Source organism: Anas acuta, chromosome Z (genome assembly GCF_963932015.1).
Source record: "Anas acuta chromosome Z, bAnaAcu1.1, whole genome shotgun sequence".
In the NCBI taxonomy this organism is placed as follows: domain Eukaryota; kingdom Metazoa; phylum Chordata; class Aves; order Anseriformes; family Anatidae; genus Anas; species Anas acuta.
The window spans coordinates 11785235-11797433 of NC_089017.1; the positions used below are offsets into that span (position 1 = coordinate 11785235).

At 43.6% G+C, this 12199-nt stretch overlaps 1 protein-coding gene across 1 annotated transcript; it reads right to left on the reverse strand.

Annotated features, from left to right (window-relative positions):
• Positions 1-1108: 1108 nt before the first annotated feature.
• Positions 1109-2945, reverse strand: LOC137848087 (syncytin-A-like). Its single transcript, XM_068666997.1, has one exon. It carries the CDS (start codon positions 2145-2147, stop codon positions 1368-1370), a length of 780 nt encoding a protein of 259 aa, XP_068523098.1. The 5' UTR covers positions 2148-2945; the 3' UTR covers positions 1109-1367.
• Positions 2946-12199: the final 9254 nt, after the last annotated feature.

Genomic DNA, 12199 nt, shown 5'->3' on the forward strand with positions numbered 1-12199 from the left:
TACAGGCAAAAATAAATCATGGAACCATAGAATCAGAGAATATTCTGAGTTGGCAGAGATGCACAAGGATCTCAGACCCACTCCTGGCTCCACTTAAGGAAAAAAAAAAAAAAGTGTGAAAGCACTGTCCAAATACTTCCTGAACTGTGGCAGCTTGCTGCTGTGACCACAGCCCTGGGGAGCCTGTCCCAGTGCCCGACCACACTCTGGGTGCAGAACCTTTCCCTAATACCCAGTCTGACCCTCCCCTGTCCCAGTTCTATGCTGTTCTTGTCCCTTAATCCTTACCCAGGGGCTGCCAACCATGTCATCACCACCTGCAAGCTCTGTACAGAACAGCCCCTCCCTTACATGCAGGGCCACAACCCCAACTCACCGGCCCAGCCTGTCCCTTCTGAAGAGCCTATAAGAGCCCTTCATAACACACCAGTCACAGGACTCTTCACACCAGGTTTCACTCAAGCCAGTGATGTCGTAGCTGTGGGACTGAATCAAGGCTTCTGTCTCCTCTTGCTTGTTCCTCATGCTGCATGCATTGATGTCGAAATATTTCAAATGTGCTGCAGTGTATCCAGCACCTTATGGAGCAGACTAAGAAATAACACATGCTGTCCATCAAAAGTTGTTGTGCCATCCCATAGTTTATGACTAGCAAGCCTGGTTTTATCCTTTTCCCCTTCAAAAGTAGTTTAATGCTCTATCAGTCACCCCTGTTAACTCCTGTGGTGGGTTATTATTCACAGGGGTATGCTAGGATGCTTTTCCCAAAGACCTTGTGGAGACAGAAGTTCTCCTGAGGGCCATGCATTAAACTAGACACACACAGCAGCTGCAATGTTTGGTGCCTTCTGAAATGAAAGATGTGATATTTCTTTGATGTTTATTTAAAAATTCTAGTTTCATAACTGTTAACTATTTCTGCTCTGGGACAGGAACATTTGGTGAGCCTGTCAGCCAAGGCACAATTATAATGATATTATCTCTGTCATCAGTGCTCCAGACTGTTCACAAATGTGCCAGAAAAGCTTGCTTTGTAAGCACAGGCTATGAGAGACAAGATGAAAATACATTAATGTCGTCGACGGAAGGAAGACACAAGTACTCAATATGGGTGATCAGTATGCTTCAACTTTAATAGATAGCCCAGTCGATATATATTGAGTACAAGATAATTAGCTTATACATATTACAAAAGCTAAGCTCATGATTGGTTATTGCTATATCCTGTTATTGCAGACAGTTCTGCATTCTTATAACCACAAGCTCTCCTTCTAGGGTTAACTATAGCCCCAAGGACACTGTGTTCTTCTACCCCTTTGGCTCAGCTGCAAGCCTTGTGTATTGCTACACGCGCCGTCTGCCTAATCTTAGACTAGCTGTGTTCTGTATTTGGCAAGATCGTCCTCATCTAGTTGCTCAATGTTTATGTGACCTCTACCCTCAAGCCAGTCCTCTACAATTCCCCCGTTTTTATTTTGGATCAGAAAAACCTTCTCCGATAGCTGTTCAAGCTTTCTGGTTAAGCAACTAAAGATTATTTTTGCGGCAATTATGATTAATATGATTATTAGCAAGATACGTAAGCCTTCTCTGATCAGTCCCATAAACCAACCTCCGATGTTGCCGAATAACCTCCTAAATATATCATCAAACCAGTCATTCTCTATCTTAACCTTCTGAGTGTGAACCTTTAGCCACTTTAGTTGGTCATGGATTGATTGGCCATGATCCGAGAGATTAAAGCAACACATTCCCTCAAAGTCTTCACATCCATGTCCTTGTGCTAATAGCAAAAAATCAATAGCAGCTCTATTTTGCAGTACGGCATGCCGCAAGCTGTCCATGTCTTGCGACAATTCAGTAATTATTTCTGTTGTAACATTTGATTGCTTAACAGCCCAGCACGCAAGCTTTCCTAAATTAGTCATAGCGTGAGCAACTGCCACTCCTGGCGCTAAAGCCGCAGCAAAAATCCTTTTTGCGGGGCCCCACAACTGCACATCATCTCTACAGTCAGACCCTAATGTTGTTAGGCTACGCTTGGATCGTTTATAAATCTGCATTGCTCGAGTTAAATTTAACCATTGTTGATCGTGTAGATTAGGAGCGAAAAGTGTTAGTCGGCCTATGTAACAGGGACCCCCCATTGGGTTAGCTGGTACTCCCTGCCATGCCCTGTCCCCGCAAATTAAAAATATTCCCGGGGGTAAGGCCTTAGGTCCCCGAAGACCAACCCGAGCGGTTACCCCGGCCCCGAACACAGTGACATTATCGCTGCTGTCATTATACCCACAGTAGGGTCCCTCTGGATCAAACCCATACGTCTTGTTTGTAATATTGGTCCACTGTCCTCGCTGGCCTCCAGTCCTTAGTATAAAACATGTCTGAGTCCAGTTTTGGCTGCTATTACCAACGGCCACCGAGCCCAAAAGGTCTAATACTTGCGGGTCCCAAGGGCAATGTTTTATTTAATCTTTTTAGTATCCCCATGACCCCTTCAGACGTCGTATTCCACCAGAGGTCTCTGGTACTATTACCTTTATTAATGAGGCCACTGATGCGAACATACTTGTTGAACAATGATTGTAGCCTCGTTGGATCCCCAATTGGGACTCCAAAGAGACAGGTTCGGAAGGGGTCTCTGGCAGTAGCCAGGGACAGACAAAATGCTGATTGGCCTGTTTGATTGGCCCAAGTGACCCACATATTGTCATGTGGACTGATCTTTGTTATGGTGTATACTCCGGTGGCCATTAGTATCAAGCCCAGCATCGTCGCACTGATCATTCTTCTCTCGGTCATGTTGGGGCCCTCTTTCTGCTGGTCCTTCTTCGACGACAGGTCTCACGAAGCGGCTAGGAACCCAGACAGGACCAGGGCATGCACTCCATCCGGGAGCGGTAATATAGAGACTGTACACTCCACTGTTTTGTCCCCCAATGTCCACTGTAACGGTGGGGATCGACGAGCAAAAGTCATTCCGCCGACCCCGCTGATGGTTGTACTTGTCTCGACTGTTGGCCAGTGTAGAGGCCAGTTCTCTGTGCTGATGATTGATATGTCAGCCCCAGTATCCAATAGGGCGTTGACTCTTAGGGTTTCCCCATTGTATTTAAGGGTGACCGGCCTTCGTGGTCTTTGCTGTAGTCCCACCGTTAGCATGACCATTCCGCCTGTGGATCCAAATGCTCCTTTGTTGCGCGGCGCTTCTCTTGCAGGTGGAATGCTGGCCGCTAGGTGGGGTAGTGGTATTAGCTGTGCTATGCGCGTCTCCTTTGGAATAAATACCGGCGGAAACATGGCCGAAACTATTATTTGTATATCCCCGGTATAATCTTTATCGATTAGTCCTGTTAGCACTTGTATTCCATTTAAAGTGGCAGATGATCTTCCGATAAGCAAGGCACCCACGGGCTCGCCGTTAATTTTCACGGGTCCTATCACACCTGAGTTGACTCTTGTTGGTTTAGAGTCCAATAATGTAACATCTACTGCTGTTGCCAAGTCTAGTCCCAAGCTCCCGCTTGTGGCTGGTTGGAGACAAAAGGGTTCGTTGCTCCAGTTGGTGCTGCTGTTGCTGCTGCCGTGGTGGGGAAAGCCGCTTTTTGTGTCGTTGCGGGGCGACTCTTCCCGCTGGCTTTCCCATTTCCCTGTCCTCCTTTGCGGCATGCGGATTCATTATGCGTATTCGAGCGGCATGACGGACACCAAACGTTTGCCGTTTTGCACTGTCGTTTCATGTGTCCCGCAATCCCGCATCTGTAGCATCGTAATGCTTGGCGTCCTGATGCATGGGGTCCCATCGGTTTTTGCAAGGGAGCAAGGGCAGCGAAAACTTGTTCTTGATTCTGTCTCAATCCCTTGGAGATACTCTCCCCTACTTGTTTAATAGCCTCAACTAACATAGCTTGTGGTCCTACCGGCACTTGTGCCATTCTTTCAAGTCCCTCTTCTATTGTCCATGTACTCGGCAGTGTAGCCAGTATATTGCGCGTAGACGGGTTGCAATTTTGTAGTGCACATTGTTTAAGAATCGTGCCTTTGAGATAATCTGGCACCCCTGCCGCTTGTATGGCATTCGCAACCCGATCAATAAACAGCCCAAAAGGCTCCTCTCTACCTTGTTTGATTCCCATGTACGATGGAATTCCCCCTGGTTCTCTGATTTGATCCAACGCCCTCCTTGCTAGCCTCATGGATTCTTTAGCTTTATCGGGGCCCATCAAAGCCTGTGCTTCAAGACGAAAGTAGGGTCCTATGCCCATAAGCTCATCTAAGGTTACCCCATGTAGTGGATCCCCTGGTTGTCGTACCACAGCGACAGACTCCTGGCATACCGATTGCCAGTGTGCGTTAAACAATAGTTGCTGATGTTGTGTTAATATTAATTTCATAATGCTACGTATATCTCCTGGCAGCAGTATATTCGTTCCCCAAATATAGTCCAACATCTGTCGTGTAGGTTCTCCTTTTATTCCAGAATCACTCACTGTAGAGCACAATTGGGTTAATAATTTCCAGTCTAAATTGGTCATATTAACAGTTACATTACCCTGAGCATTGGGGGGAGAATAGACTACACGGAACGCCTGAGTTAATTGTGCCGCTGTCTCATAATTACCCTCCTGTATGGCTTCTTTTGCTATTTTTGCCCATAGTCCCTCTCTACCTAGCCCTTGCACGTCGTCTAAAAATGGATTCATGCTCGTTTTCCTTTCTAGACCCTCTGCTTCAGGGGCTTCTGGCGGAGGTGGACGTGCACTGGGCACTGGGCCACCTTGTTGGGTTATTGTAAATGTTCTCACTGAAGGTGGTAGCGGGTACTGATTAATTTCTGGTTCTTTCTGACTGTTAGTTCCCCCTAAGCGCTCTGCCGCAGCAGCAGCAACCTTTTGTTCTGCTTTATGTATTGCTAATGCATTTGTTACAGCCCTCCATGGCTTCATTAATTCCTTAGCTGCCTTCTGCTCATTAATCACATCATCAAACAATTTATCCCCAAACTTTCGCCACTCCGCTTGTTCAAACACCGTGTCAGGATTGATAAAGCAACCCTTTGCCACCCCGTATGCTAATAATCCAGGTAATTCTTTTGGACAATCTATATCTGGCACTTTACGCTTTTCTAAAAAGCATTTAAGTAAATCATAAGCCGCTTGTCTCTCCATTTTACTCACGGTACCGTTGCTCCTTTGCAAAACTTCTGGCAGACCTGTTGCGGCGTTCCGGCGGGACCCACTATGGGTTCGTCCCGGGTGATCCTCTCTTCGTCACCTCCTGTACGGCTCTTTTATAAATCCGAGCACTCCTTAAACTCTTCAATCAGGACCGGCTTTCTCTGTATTTTCCGACGACTTATAGTTCCGGCTTACTCGTACTGAGTCCCCGTCCGGCAGGGTCCCTGTTCGGGCGCCATCTGTCGTCGACGGAAGGAAGACACAAGCACTCAATATGGGTGATCAGTATGCTTCAACTTTAATAGATAGCCCAGTCGATATATATTGAGTACAAGATAATTAGCTTATACATATTACAAAAGCTAAGCTCATGATTGGTTATTGCTATATCCTGTTATTGCAGACAGTTCTGCATTCTTATAACCACAAGCTCTCCTTCTAGGGTTAACTATAGCCCCAAGGACACTGTTCTACCCCTTTGGCTCAGCTGCAAGCCTTGTGTATTGCTACACGCGCCGTCTGCCTAATCTTAGACTAGCTGTGTTCTGTATTTGGCAAGATCGTCCTCATCTAGTTGCTCAATGTTTATGTGACCTCTACCCTCAAGCCAGTCCTCTACACATTAACAGGGTGGCAAAAGTTTTTCAAGCAGGTAGGGAAATTACTCTGACTCCAGATGTACATATTACATTAAAAGTGGTGATCTTTGGGACTGTAACTTCTCTGCTGCATGGCTGCTGGGCTGGGACAGAATGGGGGAAGGATTCAGTTTACCAACATAAACACCAAATATGTTTACATTTTATATTCTGTCTCATCATTAGTGTTTTAAAATACCACTATTTTAAAATACCGCTATTTTTTTTACCGCTAGTTTCAGCTCTAATGAATCAGCTCTAATCACAAGCTGGCTCTTCAGTTGTGATAGACACATCTATTCTATTTCTTTGTCCATGTCCTGAAAGGATGCACCTGTGTATGTGGAACAGTAGAAACAAATGGGAAACTCCACCCTCCTTCGGGAGAGCAGGGAAGGGATGGGAAGGAGAGGGGAGGGGAAAGGATGGGGACGGGAGGGATGTGGAGGGCGGGGGAGGGGGGGAGGAGAGGAAAGTGGGAAGGATGGGGAGAGGAGGGGTGGTGGAGAGGGCAGAGGAGGGGGGGGAGATCAGAGGAGTGGGGGAAAGAGGGGAGGGGGGAGAGAGAAGGAGGGAGGAAGGGGGAAGGGGGAAGGAAGAAAACGGGAGGGAGGGGAGGGAAGGCGAGGCAAGGGGAGGCAGGGACGGCAAGGCAAGGCAAAGCACGACAAAGCAAGGAGCTTGCTTTATAGTTGATGGAGGAAGATGTGGTAGACATGTTTGATTTTTTGAAAATGTTCAGTTACTCCTCTGAGACAGTCACTTATTACTGACTAATTCCAGGTTGTGGTTTGATCAAGATTAGAAGCAGTGCTTATTCTTATCACAAGCATTAATTAAATATTATTTTTTTTAATATGGATATAACTGAATTGAAGATTACATATATTGCAACAGTAGCAACACATCTATGAAAGTACAGAACAAAAAGCAAAGCACACAGCTATACCTAACAGAGATCACAGAATCACAGAATACATTCACGCTTGTGATTGGCCATAATATAGATCAGCTAGCACATATCACATCTATCACATAATATAGATCAGCTAAAGATCACAGGCCATAATATAGATCAGCTATCAGATATTGCTGCTGAAGATATGAATATAAGCAAGATATTGATTAAAATAATAATAAAAAAGTTTAATTTAACTACATTTATACCAATCCACTGAGCCAAAGCGTTGTTCTCTGAAGGGAACAAGATGTACTAGGCAGTAGCTTTTGGTTAAACCTGAATTTCCAGTAGAGATGCAACAGCTAAAAACTTCAGAAATTACATTGTTCATAGATGACAATAAGAGGATAATGCCAATAAAACCACAATCCTGTCAGCAAAAAGGAAAATGGTTTCTATGGAAAGGTAGTGATGAGATCAGTCTGAAACCTTTGGTTGGTTGCAAATGAAAATGATCCAGGAAGGTACTGAACAAGGAATTGAGATTTCCTAGGGCTATGAGGGGCCATAGAGTGATGTATATGCTACTGGTAAGTATCAAATTACAAGATTTTTAAAGGTTTTCTCTTTCAAAACCCACATGAGACTATTAGAATATGTGAAATATGTTCATCTGATTCATGTCAATATGGAACAATGCTAGGGCCGCATGATGAAATGTGACCTTCTGTCTTACATACCTTTGTATAACCACAAGTCTAAGAGAAACAGAGTGGTTAATGTATATAGTTCTTGTATCTTGCAAAAGCATGGTCTAGCAATTCATGTCAATACAGGGTTTGAAGGGTAAACCTTGAGACTCGGGTCTAGGGGATAACAGAACAAAGGAGTTTTCAAAAACTTCTGACTTTTGCATGGGACACTGCACAAGTCCCTGATACCCAGGATAAGAGATTACTAAATAAGGAGAAAGGGGAAGCTGAAGGATGACTGAAGCCTGGAAGGAAGACTACGAGCCTTCAGTAGGAGCGATCCCCCAGAGGGACCACTGGAGACTAATACGCATGAGTCTGTGGAGGGTTCGGATCCTGGGAAACTAATTATAATAACCCTTCCTTTTCTAGAAGTACCGATGAATATGTATTAGCCTAGAAGCATAAAAACCAGCCACCTGATGTAATAGGTATGCATCTTGGTGGAGCGGAGACTCCCAGCACACCCAGAGCTGTTTGCTTGCCTCTATTCGTTTAATAAATTGTAAACTTTAACTGCAATCTTATTTGGGACTCAGTCATTTATTACAGAATACAAAGATATAACAGTGTAAAAATAAATAGATAAACAATAAAAGCTACCCTACTGATCATGGGGAGCAGTGGAAATAAAAGTGTTCTATATTAGAACTGGGGATAGGAAAAGGAAAGCTATTCTGAAGTCCATAATTGGAGTCCATGACACATTAAAGGGGATTTATCCAAGTCAAAGATTTACCTGTTTCAGAGCCCTGCTAACTTTCTCTAAGACAGTTTCACAAAATTGAACTTTTTAAATAAAGTGACATATATAACAGATTCGGAACAGTCATTTATAAATTCACTTACTGCAATAGAGCTAATATATGATAATAATGCTAACAAAATGCTATCCTGGGTATTTGTCACCAAAGTGTGAAGGCACAGAGCTTACTAAGAAAGCATCCCTGTCCTGGTGGAAGACAAGAAGCATAGTCTGTTGACTGCCTCTTCTAGATTTCCAGTTTCTTCCTTGTCACCCCCACTCTACTTTTTTCCGTACTCTTTTTTTTCCTAACACTATTTTTTCCTCCTAACACTATTTTTTTGTTATTAACACTAACTCCTAACAGTCTTTTATAACCTAACCTTATCTGTTCCCTCCCTGGGGTGATGTTTAGCATGATTTTGAGTGGAGAGTCGAGTACTATAGTCACGTATGTTTAGCATGTACTTCATTAAGCCCATTCTTGTATTCAGGGGCATTAACTTTAATATCCATTTTACACCTAATGAAGCAAAAGGTTTCACTCAGGCACCGTGGCCTTCAAGATTCTGTTCTGCCGCCAAAGCAGGGCCGTCCTGCCAACACAAGACTCCATCCTTCAGCAGCCTCTCATACCAAACCTGCAGACCTCTGTCCACATAGTTTGTGTAAGAGATGAACAGGAGCAAGCTGCTCAACAACCTTTTGCCCAAAGCTGGTGTTTAACAGCGACACTAGAAAGTCTGACTCTTCTTCACATTATCCACCTGGTGACTATAGCTACTCAGTTCAAGATACAAACCATGCTTGCATGGAATCAATCTTGGGGGTACCCCTTATGCTCAGATTTTCTTCATCTCAACCTAGACACAGCTCTAACTCAGTCTATGCAGACATCATGCACAACTGATGAATCAACATCCAGGTTAGCATGGATTTGATGCAAGCTAATAAAATACAAAACAGAACAGTTGCAATAATTACTGTCAATGTAGATTTCAATAAAGAACAAGCCATCCTGATAGTAAGAATCCTAATTCATGCAAAAGTTTGTTCAACCATCCTCCTTCCATGCTTTCTGTAAAGTCTCTGCTCACTTTTGCCACGTGCCTCATGCTGTTTGTTCATTAAGGTACTGTGTTACTATTGGTATTTGGATGCAGCAGGCACTGTTGACCAAGTCCAAGTAGCCATACATTCCATTTTCATGCAATAATAACAAATCTAATGTCAGTCTGTTCTGTAGTGCCATGTTCAACATGGTTTGTAGTTCCATATTCAGTTTTTCCAGCATGACCCAAATTGCAGTAGCCAGTGCTGCAATTTGCCTGGTGAGGTTACACAACATCATTTGATTCTGGAATGCTGTGGCTTGAGGTGTGAAAATTGATTCCAGGGCCCATTTAACTACAGTTCCTGTCTTGGGGTATTGACAAGGGTCATTTGATTACCTTTTGGTTTGTCTCCATGGAGCTGGTGCAAGGTATTGTTCTCTCCAGAGGTGGCAAAGTGTTAACGCTTCCAGCACGTGTTGGCATCACTGACCTCTCACAGGTAAGTCTGTAGTCCATGTTCCATCACTACTACATGCGGTGAGTCCCATAGAGGGTTCGGTGAGTTCTGAACAAATCATATCAGACCAGGTATCATTATTAGTCAAATGAGACCAAGTGTCATTAATTGGGGTGGTACAGTTACAACAAATGCAGCATATTTGGAAAGCTTGAGCTACCAGGCACAATCTTTGAATTCCAGCCTCTCAACTGCTGCAATTATAAACTTTAGTACAATTCCAATTATTGTGTTTTGAGCTATCTATGAACAATATTAAAGTTTGCATACCAGATACTGACCTGTATGGGATCATTCGGTAATCCAGTGGTCCCATCCCAATTAATACACCAGTCAGAAATCTGCATATAATACCAGTCATCATGCTGAGGCACTCTCACCCTAGGAATATGCATTCTCCGTAGTGTGTTTCTGTACTGTTCTCCAAACAATAGATTCTTCCAGCTTTTTCACCACTAGCCTTATTTTTTGTGGTAGCTTAGTGATATTGCAATTATCTATGGTTACATTTTTCTTAAGGGTCCACTGTAGGACATATTTCCCTTCCTCAGTGTGCCATGTTTGGTATGTTTGATACGTTTTTGTGTTTTCCACATAGCCTCCCTAGTTTGGGTCTGCCCCATGGTTGTTATTCCCCAAGTCACTGGTAAACTGGCAGACTGGGGAAGGGAAAAACATTCTGTAATTTGACTAACATTAGCCATGTACTCAAAAGCTTGAATTAATCACAATATGAGATTTGAATTTTCAGGTTTTCCAATAAAGGCTCCTAATAATATGATCAAAATAATCCACATAGCTGTTCCCATGTTAAAATTTTGGTTTCTAAATTACTATCACTATTAAAACCACAGTAATTCCAAACATAAATATTAAAAGCCCTTGAGTGCATCCCAGCTCAGTGTAGCATAACCTGTTGTCCCGTGTGCAGTTTCTTGGTGTCAGTAGTCCTGTAAAATATAAAAGAGAAGATGCTTGGTCGTATGTGACTGACAGATATTAAGTTAAAAGGGGTGTAGTATCCATCCAGTATTGATTTGATGGAGTTTTCCAGAGTGATTTGCTTCCCAACCATAAGAGTTCTTTGGGATTGTTAGCACCATTTCCACTGTCCCATGTTGAGGCATTTTAACCAGCACAGGCTGGCCTGCATAAAAGCCAGTAGTGTGTTCCCCCACTTTTTTGTCTGCTTTTGGTACTACAGTTGTGGCAGGAATGCTAAAAGCTTTCATCTTTGGACAACTATCTTTACTCCATCTATTGTTTAATTGGTAGACGGCATCACAGAGTCGTAGATGCCACCCGTATTTATAGGTTTTAGCATATTACTTTATCAACCCATTTGTTTGCTCAACAGTATCATTGGTTTGGGGGTAGTATGCGGTGCGAAGTACCCACCAGATCCCTTCCTCCTTTGCCCAGTCTTGTACCACTGTGGTTGTAAAGTGTGGTCCATCATCACTCTGAATCTCCTCTGGAAGGGGAAGTACACTAAACCATTCCTTCAGACTGTATTTTCCCCAGCTACAGATGTAACAGCACTGGCTGTGGTAATTCCTGAAATTAATTCCACCCCCACCAATTTGTTACCCCCTGAGGGTTGTAGTGGACCTATATAACCAATCTGCCAGGTGTGCCACAGCATTTTCTTGTCTCGGATATGTAAGGGAGGTGCTTTACTTGCATGGTCTTTGTTAAATCGCGAGTGACATTGTGAACAGGCAGTGACTACTTGTTCACATAGCTTTACTGATACAGGCCATCTTCGAGCTATGCCTTCTCAATATAAATCAGCTTGACCAGTGTGGCCTCGTCTTATGTGTAACCATTCAAGTAAACGTGCCCATTTGTGGTCATCATTCACAACATCAGTATTTTGTAATTGTGTGAGATTGTCAACTTGCTGGTTAAACTGAGAAGTGACAGTGGCTAAATGATCATGTCCTTTTACCCAACCAATATGCAGTACCCTTTGTTCTCTTATTTGTAGCAATTGCTTCCAGCTGTCAGTTTGCCAGACAGGGACTCTATCTACCTGCCAGCTGTTGGCTGCCCAGTGGCCTATCCACTCCGTGGCTCCTTTATAAACTGCATACGAGTCAGTATAGATATGACTGGCACCATGCTGTGCAGCTAGTAAGACTGCTCTAAGTTCCCCCACTTGAGCACTCCCTTTACCTGTTTCTTCTAATCTTTGTCCTGTGGCTACTTCTAAAGCCATGGCCTTATATTTCCACTCATTATCTTGCATATAGGATGATCCCTCGGTGACCCATACCTGGTTAAAGTCACTGCCTTCCCTCAGAGGAGACGCCACATGAATTGGAGATGGTTTGCTTGGTGGGGTTTGGAATAGTAAATTACAGTTTATATCTTTCTGGAATATAGATACCTTAACACTGCCTTCTGTAATA

Excerpts from the sequence above, each read along its gene's own strand:
- LOC137848087 (XM_068666997.1), bottom strand. The coding sequence starts at position 2,147 with ATGGGGGGTCCCTGTTACATAGGCCGACTAACACTTTTCGCTCCTAAT.